At 42.0% G+C, this 26,145-nt stretch overlaps 1 protein-coding gene across 13 annotated transcripts in view; it reads left to right on the plus strand.

Annotated features, from left to right (window-relative positions):
• Positions 1–26,145, plus strand: part of DTNB (dystrobrevin beta) — a 197,085-nt gene that overhangs the window by 55,536 nt on the left and 115,404 nt on the right. For 12 of the 13 annotated variants that reach the window (XM_057396797.1, XM_057396792.1, XM_057396795.1 and 9 more), the window contains one exon: positions 5,323–5,447. In XM_057396797.1, coding sequence (XP_057252780.1) covers positions 5,323–5,447 — 125 coding nt within the window. Of the gene's footprint in view, positions 1–5,322; positions 5,448–6,551; positions 6,583–26,145 lie in introns of those variants that run through there. The other variant, XM_057396804.1, reaches the window with a different exon arrangement.

Here is a 26,145-nt window from a genome sequence, read left to right on the forward strand (position 1 = left end):
TGGAGTTGTGTATCTCAAATAACCAGCTCAAGAAGGGAATGTCTAGTAACTGCATGCTGAATTATGACTGTTTAGAAGATTCACTGATTCCTTATACATGGTAGCTGGTGGCTCTCACAAGTTCTCTTGTCCTGTGCATGATGAAAAAGAACCTAAAACTCTTTCCTTTGTATATTTATTAATTGACTTGAGGAAAACTTGAGTATCCTCCACTGATAGGTCCAGATACATAAAAGGCTGAGAGAGTTTGCTGAAGAAGAAATCTTAGAGAGACTGAGATTTAAAAATATTTGTTTTGTGCTGAAAAACAGGAGTTCAATAAGAACCACTGCCGTTGTTCCTTGCTAATGTGCTTAGAACTGCAAAGCGCTACCAGCGTATTGCTGGAGCCAGATTGACACCTGCATCCTGTGAACCTTTTGGAATGCTGCGGAAAAGAAACCTTTCATGAAAGCCTTATGGCTCAACATTTTGGAGGACAACCAAAACCATGAACACCTGTGTCCAGAAAGGTTGCTTTGGCATCATCTTCAGATAAAGAGCACATACTTCAGTTATGTGCCTGATGTTTTTTGAATCATCAGTCAGTTACCATCAGACTGATATAATGGCTGCAGTAGTGTAACTCCTGCTGAGTCATGTACTGTGCCCATGTAGGAAGTAAAACAAAATGGATTGCCTGCTTGCTGCTCCCAGGGGAGTGTGTGGAGAAAGCTGAAGGCAGAGCAGCGTGTTGTCAGCTGGTTTCTGCAGTTACGCTTCTGTAGCAGAAGGCAATGTTGAGTGCTTGAAAGCCTCTGAAAATAAAGGCACACCAGACCGTTCTCCCATCCAAAGCTGAAAATAAATAAGACCATAAATTGGACTCTGGAATGTGTGAAACCTTTTTCAAAGTGTGAAATTCTGTATTGGTTTTAACTACCAAATTTATTAATACTGGGGATTTTGCAGTCGTACATCCAAATTCCCAGCTGACTGAGATCCTGTTACGACAGATACTAAGTTGCAGATACTTCATAAAATATGATTTGTCTTCAGCTATTCACATCACAAATATAAAGTTGAAAAGAAACAAGATGAGCAGCAGGGGAGGAAGAAGATGGTAAAAAAGCAGCAGCGCTAGTGGTGGGCACATGGGTGGTAGTAGCTGGGAGGTTTGCAGTGGTGGTGCCAGTGATGGGGAAGGGGACTGTGAGTCTGTGGGTTTGCTTTGGTGAAGAGGATTGTGTTACCCTGGGGCTTCCTGGTTTTGTTTTCTGCTTTCGTGAAGGAGAGAGTATCCTGTCTTTGCAGAATATGGCAGTGCCTCCAGGTGATTTCAAACAGGCAGGAGGTCAAGGTCAGCAACAATGAGGAGAGAGAAGTGGTTGTTATTAGAAATTTCTACAGTAGAACTCATCCAATTGAAAGAAAAAGCAGCTATTTCCCAGGGAAACGCGACGCATGTAAGAGGTCTACTTGCTGGTGAAGCACATACTCATTCACCCTGCCCTGCTCTCCTCACTGCCAGCTGTGCTGAGGAGCATCATCAGAAAGTTGGGATCAATGGAAATTATCTTTCCCCTGTAATTTTCAGAAAGCAAAGCTGCAGCAGTGGCTCAGTTGTACAGCACTCTAGACAATGCTGTATTTGTTTGACAAAATAAATGGTGGGATAGCACAATAGGATATTGTGTTTCGTACCAGAATGGGGAAAAAAAACCAAGCCAAACCTTTAAAATAGCCTAAAAATACTGCAAGGGGAGGTCGCAGAAAAGGCACACTGAGAATAGATGGTCTGTGCAGAAACCAAAAGATGAACAGGGTAAAGAGTAAAGTAGGAAATACTCTAAAAGGAGAAGCGGAGAACAAATTGAAAGAGAAATAAATGTGGAATTGTTGAACATGTTGAAGAATTAATTTAGTAAAATAAGAATTTTACTTTTGGTATCGCATTTGCATACATAATTTAAATTTTACTGTGGACTTAGTAAGAAGTAATATAAAGATTGGATTGTGTTTTTCATGTGATTTCAAAATACTTAAAGGCTGGGGATTATCTGTAGAATCTTTCAGAGTGAGAGTGCTGTGCACTTCAGCACTGTTTGCAGGGATCATCCCTTGATCGCAGTCTGCCAGGTTTTCTCAGCACATGAGGAAAAAAAAAAAGAAAAACGAAAAAAAGGAACCCATCAGTTTACCACCAGGGAGTCTTTTTAGCACTTACTATTTAGTGAATCAGTAAGCTGAAGTGCTTCTGGAGATGCTGGTTTTTTGGAGCTCCCTATAAGACCGTCAGCTGAAGCAGTTGATTATCTTGCCATCCTTACTACTAGAAGCCCTTGCTGGTGAAAGCAGATAAGAATCTCACGCCCATAACAAGATTTTTGCAGTGGTAGTTTGGTAGGGCCAAGACTTTTTGTCTGCAAAACCTGAAGGGTAACATATTGGGGAGATCAGTTGTGCATTCCGCCAGATATCTGAGGGCTGTTAGATGGCTTTTGCTCTCCGTGGCCTTCGTGCGTACTGCTGCTCCACAGTTTGGATGTGTGGACTAATGAGTAAGAGTTACAAAATCTGAAAGGAATTAAGCTGTAACATATTGAGTAAATGGTTTAATTTGTGAAAAGTATGGTCTTAAGGTGGTAACCAGGCCAGGGTACACGTTGTAAAGTAGTGTGAGGTGCTGATGGAGGCACATTACTGGAATTTGATTGTATCACACACAGTATCACACACAATATGCTAGAGATTGGAAGGGACCTCGAAAGTTCAGCTAGTCCAATCCCCCTGCTGGAGCAGGAACACCTAGATAATGTTACACAGGAATGTGTCCAGGCAGGTTTTGAATGTCTCCAGGGAAGGAGACTCCACAACCTCCCTGGGCAGCCTGTTCCAGTGTTCCGTCACCCTCACTGAGAAGAAGTTTCTTCTCAAGTTTAAGTGGAACCTCTTGTGTTCCAGTTTGTACCCATTACCCCTTGTCCTATCATTGTTTGCCACTGAGTAGAGCCTGGCTCCATCCTCGTGACACTCCCCCTTTATATATTTATAGACACTAATAAGGTCACCCCTCAGTCTCCTCCAAACTACAGAGTCCCAGCTCCCTCAGTCTTTCCTCATAAGGGAGATTCTCCACTCCCTTAATCATCTTCGTTGCCCTGCGCTGGACTCTCTCCAGCAGCTCCCTGTCCTTCTTGAACTGAGGGGCCCAGAACTGCACACAATATTCCAGATGCGGTCTCACCAGGGCACAGTAGAGGGGAAGGAGGACCTCTCTCGACCTACTAACCACCCCCCTTCTAATACACCCCAGGATGCCATTGGCCTTCTTAGCCAGAAGGGCACAGTGTTGGCTCATGGTCATCCTGTCGTCCACTAGGACCCCCAGGTCCCTCTCCCCTACACTGTTCTCCAACAGGTCGTTTCCCAACCTATACTGGAACCTGGGCTTGTTCCTGCCCAGATGCAGGACTCTACACTTTCCCTTGTTATATTTCATCAAGTTACTCCCTGCCCAACTCTCCAGCCTGTCCAGGTCTCGCTGGATGGCAGCACAGCCTTCTGGCGTGTCAGCCACTCCTCCCAGCTTAGTGTCATCAGCAAACTTGCTGATAGTACACTCAATTCCCTCATCTAAATCGTTGATGAATGTATTAAATAATACTGGTCCCAGTACTGACCCTTGAGGCACTCCACTAGTTACAGGCCTCCAACTAGACTCAGCCCCATAGACTACAATTGTAGCTACCACTTGAATCTTCTTGGACATGTCCCTTGCAACCCAAAGCAGTGCATGGTTCTGTGTGCTCCAGGGATGAATATGATCATGAGTAATTCTTTATTTTTTTTTTCCCAATACTATAATCATAATGAATTCAGAGGCAGCCTCCATTCATGGTTTTTAGAGCTCTCTGTTAGCATTGACTGTGAGTCGTATGGTGATTGAAGGAGAATATCTTCAGTTAAGGACCAGCTGTCCTAGTATGTTCTCACAGGCATCCCACTCTTCTTTCTTTTCTAATTTGAAAGGATTTTTCTCTTTTTTCATTGTTTTCCAATCGATATTAGTATTTTACTTAAAATGCTTCCCAGTCTACTACGAACAATGTAAATTCACAGAGGGAACAACTTTCTTGTACACACAAGTTCTCCACCCAAAAAAGCCTTTATTGCCTGATTTGTGTTGCTAAAGCCAAGGGGTCCAGAGCTGAAGATTCTCACTGGTTTAATAATTACTAATTGTTTGTTTAATTCTTAGTAAATATTCATAAATGTTAGTAATTGCTAGCTACTGATTTCTATTAACTGTAACTGTATGTGTAACTCTTGTCCTGGGTAGCCTTGCCTCCTATTTAAATCGGTGTTAGTCTGAATTTTAATTTGAATGTGCATTAAGAATTGGTCCTAATTCCACTTTGGAATGTCTTACAGGAGGAGTAAAAAAGTTACATAGAAGTAATTAGCCACTAGGTTACACATACATGGACTGTTAGTGAGTTAGATCGGAAAAACAGGACTGCCAAGTGATTTCTCTCATAAAAGCGTTAACTGGCCTCCTGCATTACTGGCGTCACTTCAGTGGATGCAGTAACATTTCAAGACTTAATTTTGTAAGTCATCTTCAGACTTAACGTTTTAAGTGCCTGATTCAGGGCAGCTGTTGATTTTTGTGTGTTTGGCAACACTTGTCCCCAGCCTTTCACCTTTCCTTAGATGATCCCGGCATAGCTGCTCCCAGGATATTAGTTAACACAACCAAGCGAACTTGTGAAAGAAAATAAAGAAACAGGTTGTTCCGATCTATTCTAACACCGTGGTTCACCTTGGCTTTGCCCGCAGCAAACAAAACAGTTGCAAGTTGTCTTTCAAAAATCCTTCGCAAAGGATGAGGGGAGGGGGCATAGCACCAGCATCCTGGTGAGTCCCATAGACAGGAATGAGTGTGGAGCAGCAGCCGCTGAGTCTGGGCACCAGGTCCTCTGTTCCCCCCTGCCCCTCCCCTCAAAACACAATGCCTGTGTTCAGAAGTCATTGTAAGTATAAGAAATCCCTTAATTGGATATGATTGCCCCTTGATTTATTCCTGGTAGAAACACCAGACATCATCTTCATCTTACATGCTTTTGTTAAACCTCTTTCATTTTTTGATATTATAGCACAAAAAAACCCGCACAAAACTTGTTCGTGTGTGTACTAATTTCTTGGGTACAGCAGAATGTAGCTGGATATTTCTGATTATTCTAGTACAATGCTTTTTTTTACACTTTTCTGTTATCTGATGCATGCATTACCCTGCTGTCCAGAATGGTCAACTCATTTTGTCATTCTTTTCAAAAACAGAAATCACCTGCAAAGAAGCTGAGCCATGCAATTAGTAAATCACTCGGTTGCGTACCCAGTAGAGAACCACCTCGTCCTGTATTTCCTGAGCAGCCAGAAAAGCCACTTGATCTTGCACATATAGTGTGAGTATCTATTTTGTTTTATTTTTCACTTTATCAGTGATACAAAGCAAGGTGCTCGTGGCTGTATTTGACTTTGGAATAGGCTAGCCGAGAGAAGCACTTGAAGGGGAATTATCAAGTTGCAGTGCTGTAACTGTTAAAGGTGTTTCTCTGAAAAGTGATTGGAAGCATATTGTTTTGATAAGAATACATTGCTAACAAGAAAAGAGAACTAGAATATGTTTGTGTGCAGTTAGACTAAGGCCTGATTCTATATTCTACTTGCATCCTCTAGCATTTCAAAGTACCATTCTTACCTTTTGCACACCGTATTGGATCAGACTAGTTTCTCATTTACTGTAGATTAAAATCATATAAGCAAAACAGTGTTGAACATACTTATTTGCAAATTAATGTTGCCTAGTATTAATAGTAGCAGGATTTAGCTTGTTGTTGCTGCTGCTGCCTGGGAGCAATGGCTTTACGTTCTTACTTGTCTCACTGAGAGGTTTTCTGAGTTTCTCTGCGCAGCAGCATCGTTGTCACCTTTTCATTCTGACCCTACTGTCAAACCCATGGAATGATTTTAATGAAATTCCATTGTACTGGTGTTGGTTTGAATCAGTCTGCTTCCCCAGTTTGTCAGTTTTCACATCAGAAGTAAAATCTGAGACAACAAAACCCAAACAAATTCTGTTACTGTATGTGCGAGATAAACTAAACCTCCAAATAGATCTGTTTTAATGTCCTACAGAGTCCTGAGAAGAAGCCTTTTTGTGTATCTCAGTTTAAGCACGTGCTATAGAGAAGAGTAAGGAGAGAGGAGTAAAACAAAGAGATATAATTTCTGTAAAATGGAGGACTCCCATTTTCACAAGTATTGAGTAATCTATAGTTCTAAGAGTAAGTGGAACTGATGCTCTTCTGGCATTCCTTCAACATCATTAATACCAGATTCATTCTTGAGCTGTTTCCTCTGGCACACTTTCTGAGTGAAGAACTGAGCTGTTCAAATCTGAATGTCTTCTAACCTCTGACAGTTCAATATCATGATGTGCTGCTTTGGCATTTTCTGTTGCCATCTGATTTGGATTGACTGGCTCTTCTGTACGCTCCTTTTAACAGTTGTGGCAATCGTTAAGAGAAAGCTGGAGGCTAGCTTGTCAAAGTATTGCAAAGGTGAGAATTGTGAAGCTTATTGTAGTGTGATAAAACACTGGTGTTGGCTTTCTTTTGTGAAAAGCATAGATGATGTGTAACTTGACATGGCAGAGTAGTTGCAACGCTGAACTCCTTAACCACATAGTTCTGAGCTTTACCAATTTCTGCTTAGCTGTGTGATTGTTTTCTGCAATTCTTGCATCACTGAATATTTATAAACTTTTATGCTTGGTGTAGTTCTGTGCAGTGAGGGGAGATGATCTGATTTAATGCAATAGAATTGTGCTGATTTTCTCTGTGAAATTGCACTCTTAAAAAAAACCCAAACCAACCAACCAACCAAAATTCTTGTTATGCTGCTGTTCAATCCAGAGCTGAAGTCTGGGCTCTGCTGTAAATGAATGGCTTATCAAGCCCACTGGACAGGGTTGTACACTGTCCACGGAATCAGCCCCATGCCTTAGCCAGGATGTGTCATGGAGCTTGTCACTCGCCTTTACTTCTGGATTTTCTGTAGTAAGGGTTCAGCCTCACAAAAAAAACATTTCTTGTTTAAAATCTTATCAGCTCATGAATCTGTTCACATTTTTTCTTTTTAGATTTTTTTCTGTGCTGCTTCCACGTTGAAATCCATGAACATTCACAAGAGAAAATTAGCAGTTTACAATGTACTACTTCTATTTAAAAAAAAATAAAAATATGTAATTGCATAAGTACAGTGTATGAAAACAATTCCAGCAGTGGCACTGTACCCGCCTGCATTAAGGAGGGCTGCAGAACCTGATCCCAAAACTACGAGCCAAAGTTTTTCTTCTGACAGAGATTCCCAAGTTTCTTTCTCTTGCTAGGACACATTAATTTATTAATGGATCAAAGAAGTTTCAGTCCTCAGCTGGACAGAGAAAGGTGAAGACAGAATTAGGTGGCTTACTTTTGTATTTTGTATTTTTAATACATGACCCATTAAAGGTGCTTTTAGAGAAGCTGTTTTTTGTTTCCAGTTGGTAACAGCCTCTGCTTCAACTTACAAAGACAACATTGCCTTTTTCCTGTGCCCAATCGCATGAGGTAGCAAGGTGGGAGCTGCTAGGGAGATGCTAGTGGGGTTCTACTGGGCAGAAGGGAGCTGTAAGGCACACTGGGTAGCCTTGCAGGAGCATATGGCCCTGGGGACATGTGGGGTAGGGGTATGGTGCAACATCCTCTGCAGTCACTGGGACTGCAGCCTGGATACTCCTGGCAACAGCAGGACAACTTGGATACATCTGCTAATGCTGCCAACTTTAATTTAAAAAAAAAAAAGTGCCCTAAGAAACCAAAGTATTGGGAAATTCTGCCTAATACTACAAGGGCAACTCCAGGAACAACCAATAATGGTCTGATGTAAAAATAATGTAAGTAAATTATTTATGTCATACACTAAATCACATTAATATAATGAGGGCTCCAGGGAGACCTTACTGTGTCCTTAAGTAATACCTTAAGGGGGCTGACAAGATATCTGGTGAGGGACATTTACAAGGGCATGTGGTGACAGGACACAGGGAATGGCTTTAAACTGCCAGAGGACAGACTTAGATGAGATTCTAAGACGAAGTTGTTCTCTGTGAGGGTGGTGAGGCCCTGGAACAGGGTGCCCAGAGAAGCTGTGGCTGCCCTGTCACTGGCAGTGTTCAAGGCGAGGTTGGACAGGACTTGGAGCAACCTGGTCTAGTGGAAGGTGTCCCTGCCTGTGGGAGGGGGGTTTGGATCTGGATGAGTTTAAAGGTCCCTTCCTACGAAGCCATTCTATGATGAAAATATAATTAACATAGGACAAAAAAGACCTACTGTTTTTTTTATAGAAGTGATAACCTTTAGAGTTTTCTGTATAAGAGATACAATGTAAAACAAATAAAAAATTTATTTTTTTTTGTTTAAGAGCAGACAATCTCCCTCCCCCCTATTTTTTTAAGTGTGAAAAGTAACATAGCCAGTGGTGATTTTTTTTAATAGAACTTAACTCATAAAGAGGAATCACTTAGGGCCACAATGAGTCACCGTTTAGGTGTCAGTGGTCATGACTTGATTACATTTGTTTCATGTAAACAAGTTATGCATCAGCATCTAACACGGGCTTTGGAAGAGATTGTCTCACAAAGCTGGAACCAACTTCAGCTGAGTAAATAAACTAAAATATTAATAACTAGGAGCAGTTTAAGGATACGTGGCCGAATGTTCCAGGGAAAGAAGGCTTGGAAGGGAAGAAAAAACAGCTTTAGTCATCAAGGGAAGGAGAAAACACAACAACTGATAGTGAAGAATGTAAACTGATGGTTTACAAGTTACTGGGGAATGATTTCCAGGTTTTGGTCTGGCAGGGGGCTGCAGCTGTGCAGTGTAGTGACAGAGCAATTCTGCCTTCCAGAGATAATGCAAAAGGATGTATGACTGCACTGCCTATGTTCATGGCCCAAACTGCATTTTGAAAGAATTTCTTAATTTGGATACTTACTGCTGGTTGTTAATATGTCTTGGAGCACTGGAAGAGAATTCATATGATCTCATTTCTTTTTCCAAGGCAGCGAGGGGGGTGTGTAGGGAATGGAGTCAAACAGGGCAATCTCTGACATGTTGTATTTACCAACAGGGCTTGGATGGTGAATAAAACAACAGAGCAGTAGATATTTTGTTGATCAGTAAATAAAAAGGTAATTCCTGCCAATCAAGCATAGGCTTTGGGCAATGTGGTGTAGTCAGACTCAGCTTGTATTTTTTTTTATGAGATTAGTTTTGATTAATAAAGCGATATTGTTGGCATAATGCATTTAATATGAGCATTGAATAATTTGGAAAATAATAATCAATACAGCACATAGACAGAAGATTGGAAAAAGAGTTGTTTTGCTTATTGCACTCAATACGAGTGGGAAAGAAAGGTCACTGAGTAGGGATGTTCTCAAGCCGAGTCCTGCACTGTTCAAGCCTTGTTTCTGTGCTCTTAACGTTGGTTTCCATGACCAAGAGGAAAAAGTGTACAGTCATTGCTGATAGGCTGGATGGGCAAATGAGAAAAATATTGGTGGACTGGCAATGAAAAGGACAGTAAGCTGTGCAGAATGACTTGAAAAACATTTGGAGGGCATGGTATGCACTTGGTTGAATGTGTGATGTCCGGGCAATTTCGTAACCAAGGATGCTCACAGGACCTGCGTGCCAGGAGAAGAGGTGACCCTCTGTACTGGGTGGTGACAGGGCCCTGGGCAGAAAATGCTGCCCTTATCGCACCTGTAATCAAGCCAGGTGTTGAAAGGCTAAAGGGTTTGAGAAGGTTGATGAAAATTATTAAAGAACTGGAAATAGGTATGGGAAGATGCATAGCTTTACATCGAAAGGCTCCACTAGTGCAAGGGTAACACACAGAGGTTAAGGAATGATATTACTAAAAATATCTATCCTAGAGAAATTAAATGTAATCCCAGGGTGCTTTAGCAGATAGGCTTAACAAAAGGCTCAGACCAACAGCTGAAGCTAGACACATTCCGAATAAAAATAAGAGCTGTATTTTTAATAGTGAATGTAAGTAAATAATTGTTAGAATTATAGAATCCTAGAATGGTTTGGATTGGAAAGAACCCTACGATCATCTTGTTCCAACCCCCTGCCATGGGCAGGGACTTCTTACACTAGACCATATTGCTCAAGACTCTGTCCACCCCAGCCTTGAACACTACCACCAGGGATGGAGCATTCACAACTTCTCTGGGCAGCCCATTCCAGTGCCTCACCACCCTCACAGTAACGAACTTCTTCCTTATATCCAACCTCCTGAACTTTCCCTGTTTAAATGTAAACCCATTAGCCTATGTCCTGTCACTACAGTCCCTGATGAAGAGTCCCTCCCCAGCATCCCTATAGGCCCCCTTCAGATATTGGAAGGCTGCTGTGTGGTCTCCATGCAGCTTCTCTTCTCCAGGCTGAACAGCCCCAACTTTCTCAGCCTGTCTTCCTACAGGAGGTGCTCCAGTCCCCAGATCTTCTTTGTAGCCTCCTCTGGACTTGCTCCAAAAGCTCCATGTCCTTCTTATGTTGAGGACACCAGCACAATACTCCAAGTGGGGTCTCACAAGAGCAGAGTTGAGGGACAGGATCACCTCCTTTGACCTGCTGGTGGTGCTGCTTTTGATGACTAGATAACCAAAATCAGAAGTAGCAGTGGAATTTCCACCAGTGAAACTTTAAAACCAAGGGGAGATTATTTTTAAATAAAGTAAGAATTCCAGTCAGTCTTATATTCTGTGTTTGACAGAAGCTCAGTTACTGCAGTGTTTCCTTACAGCTTTATGAGATAGGAAAAGTGCATACAAAAACTTTTGTGTAGAGTCAGAGTCAGTAATTTTAGACTCCACTGCTAAAGCACCGTAGATATGCTCTATAAGGCAATTACAGATTTGCTTTACTTATATTTCCAAAAATAAGTGTTTCTGAAACTACCTCGCCCCTCTCTACCTGCATTCCTGCAGCTGGGCTGGATCAGTAATATGAAAAATGGAAATGCTGCTATTTTGGTGTATTCTGCTTCTTTTCCCTTTATCCCTCTCCCTGCATTCTCCTCTAGATTGTGAGCTGTTTGTAGGTGGGAGTTTCCTGGCTGCTAGAGAGTAATTCTGCATGAATCATACTCTTTAAGGAGTCAGTTTTCTGAATTAATTTGCTGGAACCCCCAGGCTCCAAGGGCTCCCCCTTTTTTAATGAATTAAATCTCTATGATGGGGAGGGTGGGAGTGTAAGGCATTAAAAAACTCTTTTTGGTTGGTAAAGCAGAGATTATATTTAACATGGATCAGTTTTCCCAGGAGAAATCATTCCAAGTTTTTCCTCACTGCAGTGTTATTTCAGGTTGTAACAGGATCATTTTCCCCTGGCTCTAGACCCATCAGCGCAAAGCTCTCCCATCAAAGCCTTCATTTTAAGATGCTATCTGAGATGGGTGCTTTCAGTGTCACAACCCTGTTGCACAGGACATAAAATATACTGTTCTTAATCAAAATAGGCACAAGATCCCACTTCTGGTGTGGTCCTGCAGCGATCACTGCAGCGCTGGGCTGTTCCCATGCTGTTGCTAAACCCAGTCGGCCACTGCTGCGGTGACAGATGGGCTGCGTCACACTCTGCTGTAGCAGCTGCTGCTGCTGCCCTGAGCTGCTCCGCTCTCCTTGCTGCAAGCAGTCAGTGTCATCACGGAAGAGGCAGATGAACGTGGCACGTATCACCTCTGCAGCCGTTCCTCTGCACAGCTAGGGGTGATCAGTGTGACACCAGTGAAGGTGGGTTTGTGCTAATGAGTGACAGCTGAAGAGGAAACCTATGTCCCACTCCAGTGGCTCACAGAAAGGGAGTCTGTTTGCTACGGGGCTTTCCAGGGGTCAGAAATGCAGAGCCATAAGGGACTATGTATTACTTCAAATCAACTCTGTTGTGTTAGAGGAGTGGAGATGCTTCTTTAAGCCTTCAGCAGAGAAGGAAAATGGGATGAGAAGGCATTTGTAGGGATTCACAGCATTCATGCTCCTGCTGGCAGGGCTGGCAATAAATAACATTAGGGGCCATATTTTGCTTACATGTGCATGCCTTGCAGCGAGCCAAGGCTGATACCGTGAGGAGCAGTAATCTCTGATGTATAGAAGTTGCCATCGCAGCAGGGAAGCTGGAGGCATGTGGGTTTTGTGATCAGTTGTGGCTCAACTGGCCAGCCATGTCACGACTAAAGCAGGCTGCTGAGGCTGTGGATCCACAGATCCATCACCATCCCTGGCTGAGGTAGCCACGCTCACATGGTACCCTGGGATTTGCAGCACCATGGCAAGGCTGCCTCCACATTCCCACCAGTGAGTGTGGGCGTGGGTGCTGCCGTCAGGTCTTGGCTCAGCCCTTTGGAGAGCTGCCAGGCAATGAGAGGATGTATAATGGCCTCAGTAGTACTTACACTGTACTTCAGTACAACCAAGAAGGAGAAATACTATGCTCTGCCTGCACAAGAGATGATGTGGCTGACGTGCTGGCCAGCATATACATTGCCTATGTGGTACACAGTGTGACATAGCTGCTAAGAAAGTACAACTTGTCTTTAGGATGCAAGTGCGATGCAGCAGTGGGGCTTGAATGGGGAAAACTGCTAATGGCCTGACTTCTTGTTCTTCCTTGCTACAATATTTTATTTACAGGTCACATTAAGTTAGAATTTGAATTAGATGTCCTTTCTAGTGAAATGACACTTCATAGATTTACCTTGGTTTAGAGGACAATAGGTTTAACTCTTTGAGAAAGGCACAAATTACTGTATTTGAAATGAAGCGTGGTTCTGCATCACCTGCAGCCTGTAAGAAATCACAGTGAGCTTTTTGTTCTCTGCCAGACTGATTTGGGAAGTGATTTAGAGTTGACACTGAATATATTTACTCCCAGAAATTTTGCAATGATAATGTGTATATGATTTGCCTTTGCACATGAACATAAATTTGGGGCCATCTTTGTGAAGAGGTATGGTAAGAATACCGGTTTGCAGGTTACAGAAGTGACTTTGGACCATCAGATATATGTTGCCAGAGGTTTTATCTTGTTTTACTGTTCAAAACCTATTTATTGATAGTACCCTTCTCTCACCCACAAATACTTTCTCAGGCAGCAATTATTTGGGTCTCTCTCATTGTTTCAGCTAAAAACCCTGTAGAGCACATTGACCTGTCACAAATCGTATTCCTTTATCTGCTCTAAGGACAGCTTTACTGGAAAACTGAAAACTGTAGATTGCCGAATACTGATCTGCTTACAAAACTGGCAGTCCCTTGGGCCAGGCTGCCTGTTGCTTCTAACAGTGGGGCTAAAACCTCATTAGCTGATTTTGTGAGGTTGCTTTTGGTGGAAATCCTTCCTTCTTCTTGCAGTCGCAAAAATCTCTGAGATTTAGTGGTGCTGAGACTCCTCATTGTCCAAGGTGTAGCACACCTGAGGTGTTCTGTGGCTAAAGATGATGCTCTTACGAGCGGCCCTAGAGCTCTGTCCCCAGGAGAGTGGCATGAGGGGAACATGAAGTGGGTGATGCTGACCCCTGGATCTTGGGCATCGTGTTTCCCCAGGCATCATTCAGCTGTGGCTACTGTGTGATCTTTGGCTATCGAGTTAATGTCTTAACTCGCACATTACTCCACATCCTTTTGTCCTTTTAGAATGCACTATTTAAAATATATCTTGAAAAACAATTCTCTTAGCAAGAAAAATAATGCTGTGTTTAATTTTGATTAATTGTACATAACTGCCAGACGTGCCCATTGGTTGCAGAGCAAACCAAAGCTTCAGAGTTGTTTCCTGCATGGTAACCCTCAGGAGCCCAACCCCACCCTATTTTAAAATAAATTTTATATGAGATGTTATTTAGGGTTTCCAGCTCCTCTTAAGGAAATCAATCCAGCCTCACTCAATAACTGGACTTCTGTGAGAGTAACGGTTCCTGGTGGAGGACCATGGATAAAGGGAATCCAATTGATTTCATATATTTGAATTTTCAAAAAGCCTTTGAAGGGATAATTTGTCAAAGGCTATTCAAGAAACAAAGTTAGCAGGGGGGTTGGAGCTAGATAGTCTAAAGGTCCTTCCTAACCCTAACTATTCTGTGATTGGAAGAAGGGTCTTTTGACCTACTGAAAAGTGTTAAAGGTTAGGGAAGCAAAAGCTGGAGGTTAATGGTCAGTTTTTGGGGTGGAGGAGGGTCAGTGCTGTGGTCCCTGAGCTGATCCTAATGGGACTAGGCAGTCCCTTTAGGCACTGGAAGCTGCTCTAATGTCTCTGCAGAGTCTTCTCTTCTCCAGGCTGAACAAGCCCAGCTCTCTCAGCCTGTCTCCATAGCATATATACACCAGCCCTTGGAGCATCTTCGTGGCCTCCCCTGGACTCACTCCAACAGCTCCACATCCTTCTTATGTTGGGGCCCCAGAGCTGAGCACAGAAGTGCAGGCGGGGGTCTCATGAGAGTGGAGCAGAGGGGGAGAATCCCCTCCCTCGACCTGCTGGTCACACTGCTGGTGATGCAGCCCAGGACACGGTTGGTTTCTGGGCTCAAGCACACACTGCTGGGTCATGGGGAGCTTCTCATTGACCAACACCCCCAAGTCCTTCTCCCCAAGGCTGCTTTCGTTATTACAGACAGACAATTCCCTTGGATTACCAGGAACAGGAGATACAGCAACCTGTTACAGTTTTGGGTTTATTGGGTAGGAAAAAAGATAAATTGAGTAATTGAGAGAATTCTCTCCCATCTGAAGTGGGAGTTAGGTAAAGAAAGGAGAACCTCAATGTATGCAAGTACCTTTCTCCCCTATTGGTATGGGTCATAATTGGGAACAGCAATGAGAATCTTGCCTTTTGTGCTGGGAGCTCAGCAGTTTTCTTGTTGCGTTAATGTGTGTCTGTATGTACGCACACACAAATAAGTGGGTCTGTGAGGTGTGTCTACAAATTCATAAGTATATGTTGTCCACTTTGTAATGTTTTTACTCTGAACTTTGTACTGGAAGTGATTTCAGTCCCCATGCTTCATGGGCACCCTTTCTACTGGAACACGTGCCTCCCACTGAGCAAAGAGTCCAACATCCAACAGGTTAAAGAAGAGCTCAGCCTTCTCCACTGTGGCCAAGTGTGCTTCCTGGTACCTTGTGTGCAAACACCAGCAGCACACCACCTACATGGGAGTGAGCAGCATATTCTGCAGCAGGGGCCTCCAGCTCAGCCCACCTCCTTCCGCACTTGCACTGATACCCCCACGATTGGAATAAGGCTGAGGAAGGTGATGTGAGACTCTGAAAAGCGCATCTTAATCATTGTCACTCATTAGGTGCTTGCACACAGTTGTGAGGTCTTAGAATCTGTCATTTTTATCTGTTAGCAGTGTTTGAAAATTGCTGCTTTCCTCAGAGCTGCAGAAGCATTTGGTATGAATTTATTTTTCTGGAGTATGATGGCTTCATTCATGCTCATTCTGTCACTGCGGAGGAATGGCTTGTGTTCCTGTCACGTTATAGGCATTTTTTTACTAAAATTACATAAATATACATTTAAAAAATGTAAATACGTATAACAGCAGACAGATGTCGTCTTTTCTCATAGAAGGGTATACATTTAAACATGTTCAAAATGGATGTTTTCCTTGATTTAGGTATTCTGGTAGGGTTTGCATTTGAATGCACCACCTGCCACACTGAATACTCCTCATATCCCAGTAAAGGAGGCAGGTGTCTGTATTTTCTGCAGCAGCTCCCCCCAGATGTGGTTGCAGCCGTTAGCTCTGGGGACCAGCATCCCCCACAGCCCAGTGGCCATGTAAAGGTTGCGGATATCTGCCAGGGGCTTTATTTTTCCTGAAGCCACTCTTGTAATAGAAGAGTTCAGAGTAGGAAGGCTGCACGATACTCTTGGTTTGACTGCAGCTGTCCTTTTTCTCCGTGACAGAACAGAATTTTTCTTTATTTTGAATTTTTATTCTTTGTTTCTGTGGTAGGCTGCAGTACATTCGGGTTTTGCTGGCTGAGAGAAATCTCTTCTTGATTCCAGGCTGGTAGAGGTTATGATAAACAAAATGAGTAGCAACCTCCAAGTGGTGGTGGTATAATTCTGTTTGTTTATTTTGAATTCTTTTTTATTCCTATGGCACATCAACCTTGTAATGATCTTTTTACAGTATTAGTAAGCAGCTCTTTCCTGTTCCTTGGGAATGCAATATTAGTAGATTTAAATGTTAGATTGATACTCATATTTTAAGAATGTATTTTAATACTAATTATTAGATTACTATCATTGTGAAATATCAATATATTAATAGTATCATATATTATTTAAAACAATTTAATAATTGTTGTTATTAATTACTGTAATTACTGTTTATTTAATATTAAATTCTAATACTAACATTAAATATTACTAGTAGATTCTTTAGGTGAGGCCCTGGCGCAGATTGCCCAGAGAAGCTGTGGCTGCCCCATCCCTGGCAGTGTTCAAGGCTGCATTGGATGAGGCTTGGAGCAGTCTGGTCTAGTGGAAGGTGTCCCTGCCCATGGTAGGGCATTGGAACTAGATGAGCTTGAAGGTCCCTTTCAACCCAAACCATTCTGTAATTCTGTTATCAAGTATCTAATCCCAAACTATGGGATACTATCAATATTTATTTAATAATAATTTAACACCTAATAATACTTATATTCACAGTTGTGGTTCTGGAAATAATGCTGTTATTCAGGGGCAGAATATGGAATGTTAGTTATAACTCCTTTTATACTTGAAAAAGGAGCTGAGACTTTTTTCAACCCTTAAGCTACTGTTGCTGAAGCCAAATTTCAGTTAAGAGTCTACCCTTTATGATCAATGGAATAATAGTAATAATAGTAATGGAATGAACAACAAAGAGAAGTTGCTGTGACCTTTTCTCTTTGATAACCTAGATCCCAACTTATTGAAATTAGGCTTTAGACAAACCTAAATAACTTGTCTGTTTGTTGGAGTAAACAAGTGAAATTTCATTTTTTGTGTGCTTTTTACATGCAGGTGGTCAGATTATTGGTGCATAATCCCTCTTACACTTACAATTTAGGAATCATATTATTCTTTCTTTTAGTTGAAAATGTACAGGAGTTTGCATTTTAGCGTGTGTATATTGGTCTGATCTATGGTTCTATTCTAGTCAGTCTTTTTTTCTGTTCCTTCCTTTCTGCTGCCCTATTTTTTTTCCCTCTTTCCCTTTCCCTCTTTCCCCTTCCCTCTTTCCCTTTTCTTCTTTTGCTTTTTGCTTTTCCCTTTCCTTCCTTCCTCAGTGCTGTGGAGAATGCAGTGTCAGTGGATCTTCTGCACCCCTTGATACAGTTAGCAGATCAGTTACTAATGCTGCAAGGATTAAAGTCTGAGATGTACTGATGCTGCTGAAGCCTGGGATCCTGCTGATACAAGAAGAACTCTGTCCCTCTGAAGGCTTTAAAATCACAAATGTCTATATGGCGAATAACTGGGGACCTAGAATTTTACAAAGGAGAGAAACCATTCTGCACTCCCTTTAATCCATGTGGGATGAGCCATAGCCGGCCGTGAGTGGTCTCATTAGAGAACCACAACAATATTCTCCCCCTAAAAGCCAACGTTTTAATCTCAGTCTGGGTGTTCCCTTTGTTATGCTTATGTTTCTCCTGATGAATATTGTATTTTGAAGAGCAGGTTTTTCACTCTTTATGGAATCATTGTAGAATTACGAGTGGTTTGGTTTGGAGGAGACCTTAAAGCTCATCTAGTTCCAGCCCCCCTGCCATGAGCAGGGACACTTTCCACTAGAGCAGGTTGCTCAATGCCCCATCCAACCTGGCTTAATTTTATATTAATTTATTCAAGGGGAAGAATCTAGTTAAATATACAGTGTTCCTTGTTTGTTAAAAACTTCACATATGTTTTGGTGTGCTGCTTCTGCCTGGTCATCTGTCCCTTTGCCTTCAAACAGAACAAAATGGGTTAGATTTTAAAAAAATTAATTAAAACCAAGATAATCCTCAGCCCTTTTTTGTAGCAGGACAATTCACCCTTAACAGCCTTACCCAACCTAAAAACATTTTGTTGGATAATGTACCTCTCCGAGGAGATGCTGGGTCACGTGGCGGCTCCGTTTCCTTAGAGACGGCGCCATGCAGCGCGCCGGGATGCCGCGCACGCCTCGGGATGCCAGCTTGGTGGAGGACCGGACCGGCATCCGCCACAGCCACAAAGGTTCGCTGGATTTACATTCCTTACCATTTTCCTGCTTTATCATGAAAACGTTCCCCGGTCTTCACATGCGGCCAGGATGCAGCAGTGTATTGTCGTGGCAGAGTTAACTTCTCTGAATGGTATTTGAAATGTCACCTGTTTTTTTTGTGTGGAGCTTTTACGGGAATGCCAGTGAGGAGCAGGAGCGTGGAGGTGCTCTCAGGTTGTATTTGTTTCTGGTTGTTGTGAGTGGGTCGTAGGAACAGCTCAGAGAGGGACATGGCACGGGGTGGCTGCTGAGCAGCCTGGGCTGGGGCACTCAATGTATGCTGCACTTCTATCGTTCCTGTTAGTCATTACAGAACAGGGCAAGAACAAAGTCATGATGAAGTAATATCTCACTTGATGCCTTGTTTACAATAAGGTTTATTATTAATCAAGCATTCATACCCGTGGGACATTTTAGTGGAAAATGGCAGAATTTACTGTGATGTTTTGTCATGATAAGTAATACTGCAAATTACTGGAAATAAGCAGGCATAATAATGAACTCACATTTGTGTCAATGTCTCTGAACAGCTACTGCTATACCATTTACATGCTAGAGATAGCAGACAGCTGAAGAATGCTCTTTAATGTTTTTGTTAGGAGATGTTGCATACAAATATATTGGCCAATATATAGTAAACAGGAATTGCTCAGAAACAATACATTGCGTATATTTTCCCTAGGGTTTGTTACAGTGCTCAGGGATTGATATACTTTTTACATAAAGCCTCAGATATCTGTATATATTTTCAGGTTTCTTATTGGTTTTTAACTTCTTGACATGTTTTAATTGTTTCCGATCATTTTAACAGAAGTAAACACCTTAAACTCTTTTTTTAATTACAGCAAACCAGTAAATCTAAAGCAGTCTGTTTGTCATTCCTGCTGCTAAAATAACCTGAATTTGCAGTTTTCTGGAGGACCAGGCACAAAGACAAAGTCCTTGAGTTCCCTCAGCCGGGCACGGGGCAGTGAATGATGGGAGGTTGTTATCCCTGCCTCGGTAAGGAGTCAGGGAGTAAAACCCCGTCATATCCAAACATGTCTGAATTGTTTCCCTTTGGCAAATATTTAGGCTGCTATTTCTGGATTATACCTTTTTAACCTAAATTGTTGTTGAATTATGTGTTTTTTAATTATTTTTCCTGCCTTCCCTTCCTTCAGGATAGCTTTTGGCTGCTTAAATACTAAGTGCCATTAGGAAAATTAGTCACAGTTAAAAAACAGATGTAAAAGCTCTGTAAAGGCACGTAGAAAACTTAACTCCACATTTGAAAGGGAAGCAGAGACCACATTTCTCATCCCTTGTACTTCAAAATGCTCGTGAATAGGATAAGAACAGGAATTGGCTATTTTCTACTGTTTAAAATAACAAAGAGAACAAAGGAGGAATTACTCTGTAATATAGAAATGCATATTTTCACGAAAGTTGCTCACATGATTTGCATCAGAATGATGTGGTAAGGTCCAATTTAATATTACAGTTGTTATGTTCCCTTTTTATAGGAAAAAAAGATGTTGGCTTAGCATACCCATGGATATATTTGTCCTAGGTGCTCTCACTGGAGAAGTGGTAGTAGCTACTTTTTACAGAATTCCTGTTTTTTTCTTATAAATACACTGTCCGAAAGTAGCATGTTATGGTAAGGAACTGCTGACAGTCCTCTCATGCTTGGAATTTGACCAAAGTTTGTGCAGAGCAAGTGCTCAGTGCCTTCTGAAACTGCAGTCAGATGCATTATTTTAATTACAATGCAATCATTCTTTAGAACTATTTAAACAGTATCATAATCTGGGTACCTTAGGGAACAGGTGAAGTGCTACAGGGAACTTTACATCTGGTTCTCTGTCTGCCCTTTAGGGACAGCTGTGAACATGTTCCAATTCTCAAGTTTGTTTCATCTGCACAGTTCATTGGTTTCATAACCTGCAAATTCAGGTTAACCCTATTTGGGGCTTTTTGTTCCCTGCTCAGAAAAGATACTGAGTAAGCACCAGAAACTTAGATCTCTCTTCTTGACTGAGTCTTTAAATATGCTTTCTTCTGTGTGTGTGTAACAGTAGAACTAACAGGTAACAGTTTCACACTTCTGGGAAATTTGGAATTTTTTGGTGTTTTATTCAGGGAAATCTCAAAGGTTACATCAAAGCTCAAGACCAAACCTGACTAGGTGCTTCCCCTGGCTCCCCAGTGATATAAACTAAGCCCTTGCATAGAACAGAGATGAGGTAAGAAGCTATATGAATTTTTCATTGCCCTGTGGCCATGTCTACACTCGTTTGGGAGCTGTGCACAAAGCCAGCGTAGTTTATGTTGGATGCAGCTGTATATATAAATCTTGCACCTGCTCTGGGGCTGCTCCTGAGGACATGGTTTCGTAAACCAGTTCACCTCTGGCAAAGACAAGCCAGCTGTTGTTTTGAAAAGCTGCATCATGTAATAATCCCCAAGTGTGGTTTAGCTGTTTCAACAGCAACAAATCTCCTTTGGATGAATTAGAGCTAAATTTGTTGCACTTTTAAATGTCTGTTTTCTGTTTCTGACATTTCTTATGCATGACCTGCTCATTGCCATGAAGATAACACAGTGCTGTGTCCTCCGAGTCTGTGCGTTAGACTTTGTTTCCATTCATGTATTCATTGCTTCCAGTGCCGGTGCAGCTGTATCTATTCACTGACAAAAATAAGTATTTATAGGCTTTTACTCCCTTTAGTTTGATGCAGCCATTATTTTGCAGAACAGTGAGTCATGTTCTGCTGTGGCTCATGCAACACCAATGGCATAGGATCTGCACGCACTCACTGGAGAAACTGTTGTGTTGCTGGCACCAAGAGTTGAACTGGTCCTTTTGCAAGATCTCACATTCCAAGTCCTCAGCAGCAGAATGCTCTTTTTATTTGAAACCGAAGAAATCTAATCTGAAAGAGTTTCAACTTTGAAACAGAACTCCAACAATTCAACAGGCTCTCAATTTTTCTTGTAGCAATGTATTTTAATTATCAGGGTTCCCTAATGTAGAGTAAAAAACTTCCTGGAGAAGGGGAGGAGGAAGTTTCTTGTTTCTTAATCCAAACTCCTACTCAAGATTTAAAAAACCACAAAACCCACTAAGGAGAGATTTATTTCTGGTTTGCATAGTACCTCTAAGAAATATGTATTTTATATCAAATATTCTCCTACAAAAGAATCCAGAAACCCTACTCTGTTTCCAGGTGTAAGTAGTGTCCCAGCTTTGTTTTCAGCCTACATCTGGAGGGCAGTCAGCATTTTGAAATACTGCTCCCAAATCCTCCTGCCAAGAGAAATCAAACCTTGGGTTTGATCCTCAGGTCCAGCTGAGCCATGCACAGTGCAGGATTCAAAGTCAGCTGCCCAAGGGCTGCATCTTCTAGCTGCTTGGTGTTGGCCAGAGTTGTTGTGTGTGAGTTCTGTGGCATGGCAAAGATAGCTGCGAGCAGAGCTGGAGGCCTGGCATGTGTAGATGGGCAAACGGAAGTAAAAGTCAAAAAGAAAAATAAAAGCCCCTTCTTAAAATACAGTGATTTTATTTCTGAGGTCTGCTTCACATGCTCTGCAGCGTCTTCCCACTGCGCTGTTCAGACCTGATTGTGTGACTGTGCAAATTCAGACTTTCTGAGGTTTTATTGTGCAGTGTATTACGCAAAGAGAAAGGACAACAGAGTAGGAAAAGGAACAAGTAACGTGTGGTGCTGACAGGCTGTTTTGAAGGGACCTGCTCTCTTGCAGGCCATAACCTGTTGGAGAGCACGGGCTGCAGCTGCCTGCTGGTGTGTAATTCTGAATTTTGTCTTGGATTTGGCTGGTAATTCTTATGTTTGTGTCTGATGGATTTTCTCATGTCACAGATTTGTCTTCAGTCATTGTAAGATACCACAATATATATTTGACAAGCAAAGGTTTCCAAAGCTTTTCCTGCTGTGAGGTTTTTCCCTCATGTTTTTGGGCAGAAGAGCTCAACACATATACACAGATGTTACTACAATTATTTCCTAATTCAGGAGTTTGTGTAAGTCATCACAGAGGTTTAACCTCAACCACAAATACAACAGAGATCAGAAGGTTTATTTGAACTACTTCCTGTGCAAAGTAGAAAATACTAACCAAAAAAAACAGGTATATTATAAAAAGCATTAAAGTTTCCAATCTGAAGAGCTTGCCACAGCCATGTGGCATGTAGTTCATGTGTTTCGGTGCCCTTCAATTGTGGCTTCTGCTCCTTGGATTTTGTTATATCCTTGCTTGTCTACTGCAGTGTGGTTTTATTAAAAATGAATTTACATGTAGGTTACCATGAAATCACCACATAATTTTCTGCTACTATGAGGTTTGGAATTACAGTTCTCTCTGTGAAAAGAGTGTTTTCCAGCTCTTAGTTGTTCCTGCATTTTTTTGCTGAACCGTCCCTGCTTTTCCGCCTCTCTTGAGTTGTAGTTCTTAAAACTACATGTAATTCCTTCAGTTTTTATATGGAGCCAAGTGCAACAGAAACCCCCCGCTTCCCAGCAACCGCTCTCCTGCTTTTGCACATGGTTATTGCATGTGGCTGGTTTGCTCCAGCACTACACCAGGGATGCTTCAGCTGACTGCCATGGACCCTCGTGCACTTCACAGTCGTTTTCCCAAGCTGAAGCCTGTGTCCCCAGTATGTTAGTCCTGTGACAAAGGGTAACTCTAGCACCCCATTCTTTGCTTTCTGTTGTGAACTTTTATTTCTCCTTATCAGCTATTGCATTTTTAAGTAGGTTTTCCTTTTCTTCATTGTCCTGCCTTCAGTGTCTCCTATTGAACAAGTACATTGATCTTATATACTACTTAATCAGGCCTGTAGTCAGAGGGAAAAGGCAGCAGGAGATCGTTATTTAGATTTGAATAATAAATAATGGGCTTTATTTATGGTTTTGGTTATATATAATACACTACACAAAAGAAATAATTCTTTCATTTCCGCCTAATTAATGATAGTTTTTGAGTACTTAGAGGGTAGAAGTTCATACAGCAATATGAATAACAGTAAAAGAATTAGTCTCTTAAATAGTAGAACAAAACTGTTCAGTAGAGAGAACATTGGACAGGAAATTTACCCATCCAGTGCTCACTGTTACCGAGTGTGTATTATGACCTACTAACGTCAGATGTGATGAATTTTGAAGCATGTAGGTATCTGACCCAATTAACTTCCAGAAGTGTTTCAAGAAATTGTTGAACTCTTCAGACATATGCAGTGGAACAGCAAAGGCAGTGTTTAAGTAAGAACTCTAAAATCATTTTCACCTAATATTATTTAAAAGTAGCTTTGTGGACTGTCTCTGTCATCCAGAGGGACCTTGAGAGGTGGGCCTGTGCCAACCTGATGGGGTTTGACAAGGCCAAGTGCAAGGCCCTACACCTTGGTGGGGCCAATCCCAAGCACAAATACAGGCTGGGCAGAGACTGGATTAAGAGCAATTTTGGAGCTTCAGTATCCCACAGTATTCTGCAATATCCCTGTCTGCTTATACCAGCTCTCCTCTTTTAATTTAATGTATGTCTGTATTGTACTTAACCTGTGTTCTGCACGTTGACTGCCCCACAGTTCTTGCCATTTGTACAGAATTCTGAAATCCATATCACTGTCTTCTTGGAAGCTATGTTCTCTTGCCTAGCATGGGTTAAAGCTTTCACTTTCAGACATTCTTTAATGTATACCTGTTTTGGATAGATAACAGCCAGTGCTTGTGTCAGGCCTGAAAAGCCATTACAAAGTGCATGAACTTTGTATGTTCTGGTCTTTTCTGCTGCTTGCTCACCACTTGCCTCCTGAGCATGCGTGAGTTTAAAATTATAGAATATCTCAAATTGGAAGGGACCCAAAAGGATTAGAGTCCAAGTTCTTGAATTTTAGTTAGCACCTTGGTGCAAAATCTGATTTCTGCAGATCGTCCTAGATCAGGTCAAAACCTCTGATGTGAAAAGGAAAGGCTGCCCGATTTTGGATGAAGTGTGTGAAGGTAGTTGAACACTCACATAGGTTACTCAGAGGAGTGGTGGAGTCTCCATCCTTGGACATATTTGGAACCTGACTGGGCAACCAGCTTTGGCCGATCCAGCTTGAGCAGGGAGGTGAGAGATGGTGATCTCGAGAGGTCCCTTACAATCTCAACGATTCTGTCATCTGAAATACCCAATTGGAGGAGCCAGCTTCAAGGTGATGGGGACAGGGTGATCAAGCAGTGCCACAAATCAACAGCTTGAGGTTGTCAGTTCCCTGTCTGCTACCACTAATATGAGGGGTTTGCCTGGATCATTGCTGCTGATCAAACACCAGACTCTGACAGCTTTCTGATTAAACACTGTGTGGCTTTGATATCAGAGATAAAACTGGAGGTGCAAAGTCAAAGGAATAAACCCTCAATCAGTCATAGTACTGCATATACTGTTAATTAGAATGTTCCTGAGTATTCTTTGCCGGTGAAGCCAGCTGGCTCTGAACCATCATATCCATGCTATTAATCTCTTACCATCCAGAAGAGCATGGCCACATCTGAACTCCTAATTGGGAGTCATTTCTGACTCCTGTTAACTCCCAAACTACTCCCAGGAATTGTCTGTGAGAAGGCTATTTGGCTTGGGACAAAACTGCATGAGGGTCTGCTAACAGTTTAAACATGCAGATGATCCTTTTCCATGATATTGGAAGACTCCCTGGCACCATTTCATTTACTAATATAAGTGGGGCCAAACAGCTCTGTATCAGGGCATCTAACTACATTCTTGAAGATCTGTGGGATGTGAACTGTAGGAACAGTTTGAAAATAGCCATGCAGGAGTGGGCTCTAAATCTTTGACTCAGTAAATGGTATCTTCCCTCTTTATTGTTACTTTTTGAAGCTTTGCAATGCATGGGAGAAAAAAAAAAAGTATTATCAATATAGAACACTTTGCATATAATAAAATGGCTTTATCCTCTTTCACCGAGGGAGGACACTAACCATTTCCTTGCTCCCTTGAACCTTCTCTCCCCACTCGGCTCTTCCTTTGGGTCATTGAGAACCAATCATCACTTTGCCACAGTGAGTAGACTTCACAGAATCGTGGAATCCTAGAATCCCAGGTTGGAAGGGACCTCAAGAATCATCTGATCCAACCCTTCTTGGCAAAGCGTGACCTAGGCTAGATGCCCCAGCACCCTGTCCAGCTGAGTCTTAACAGTGTCTGACATTCAGGACTCACCACTTCCCTGGGTAAATTATTCCAATTGCTGATTGTTCTCATGATGAAAAATTGTCTTTTACATCCAACCATAATCTCCCTGGGAGTAATTTCTGAAAAAGAAAACCCAGTATATAGAGTTACTTATGGTCACCAGCAGGTACACTTGTGTTCTAGAGTGGCAAGGGAGAAGTAATCTCTTTTCTTAAGTCAGTTGTCATAAGAGGAACAAACGAATATATTCTGGAGGCACAACCTCGCTTCTGTCACCTCAAACCATCACAGCATTTGTCCTTCTGGGACAACAGGGTGCCACTGCTGACAGCTGGGGATAGTATTTACTGTGGGTAACTTCAGTCCTGAGTACACTTTGGAGGAATCTTTATGGTCTCACGAGAACTGAAGCTAAGACAGAGCAGGTAAAGTTACTGTGCTATTATCCAAATGTATTGACATGGTTCTTCTAGGGATATGATGTGAGAAAAGCAGGTTGTATTTCTGTTTCTTTGAATCCTTCCTGATATGCTAGAATGGAAAGAGATTTGTTTAGTT

Source organism: Pezoporus wallicus, unplaced genomic scaffold (assembly GCF_028554395.1).
Source record: "Pezoporus wallicus isolate ANWC-B61680 ecotype Strahan unplaced genomic scaffold, APGP_CSIRO_Pwel_v1 contig_7265, whole genome shotgun sequence".
NCBI classification, from domain to species: Eukaryota; Metazoa; Chordata; class Aves; order Psittaciformes; family Psittacidae; genus Pezoporus; species Pezoporus wallicus.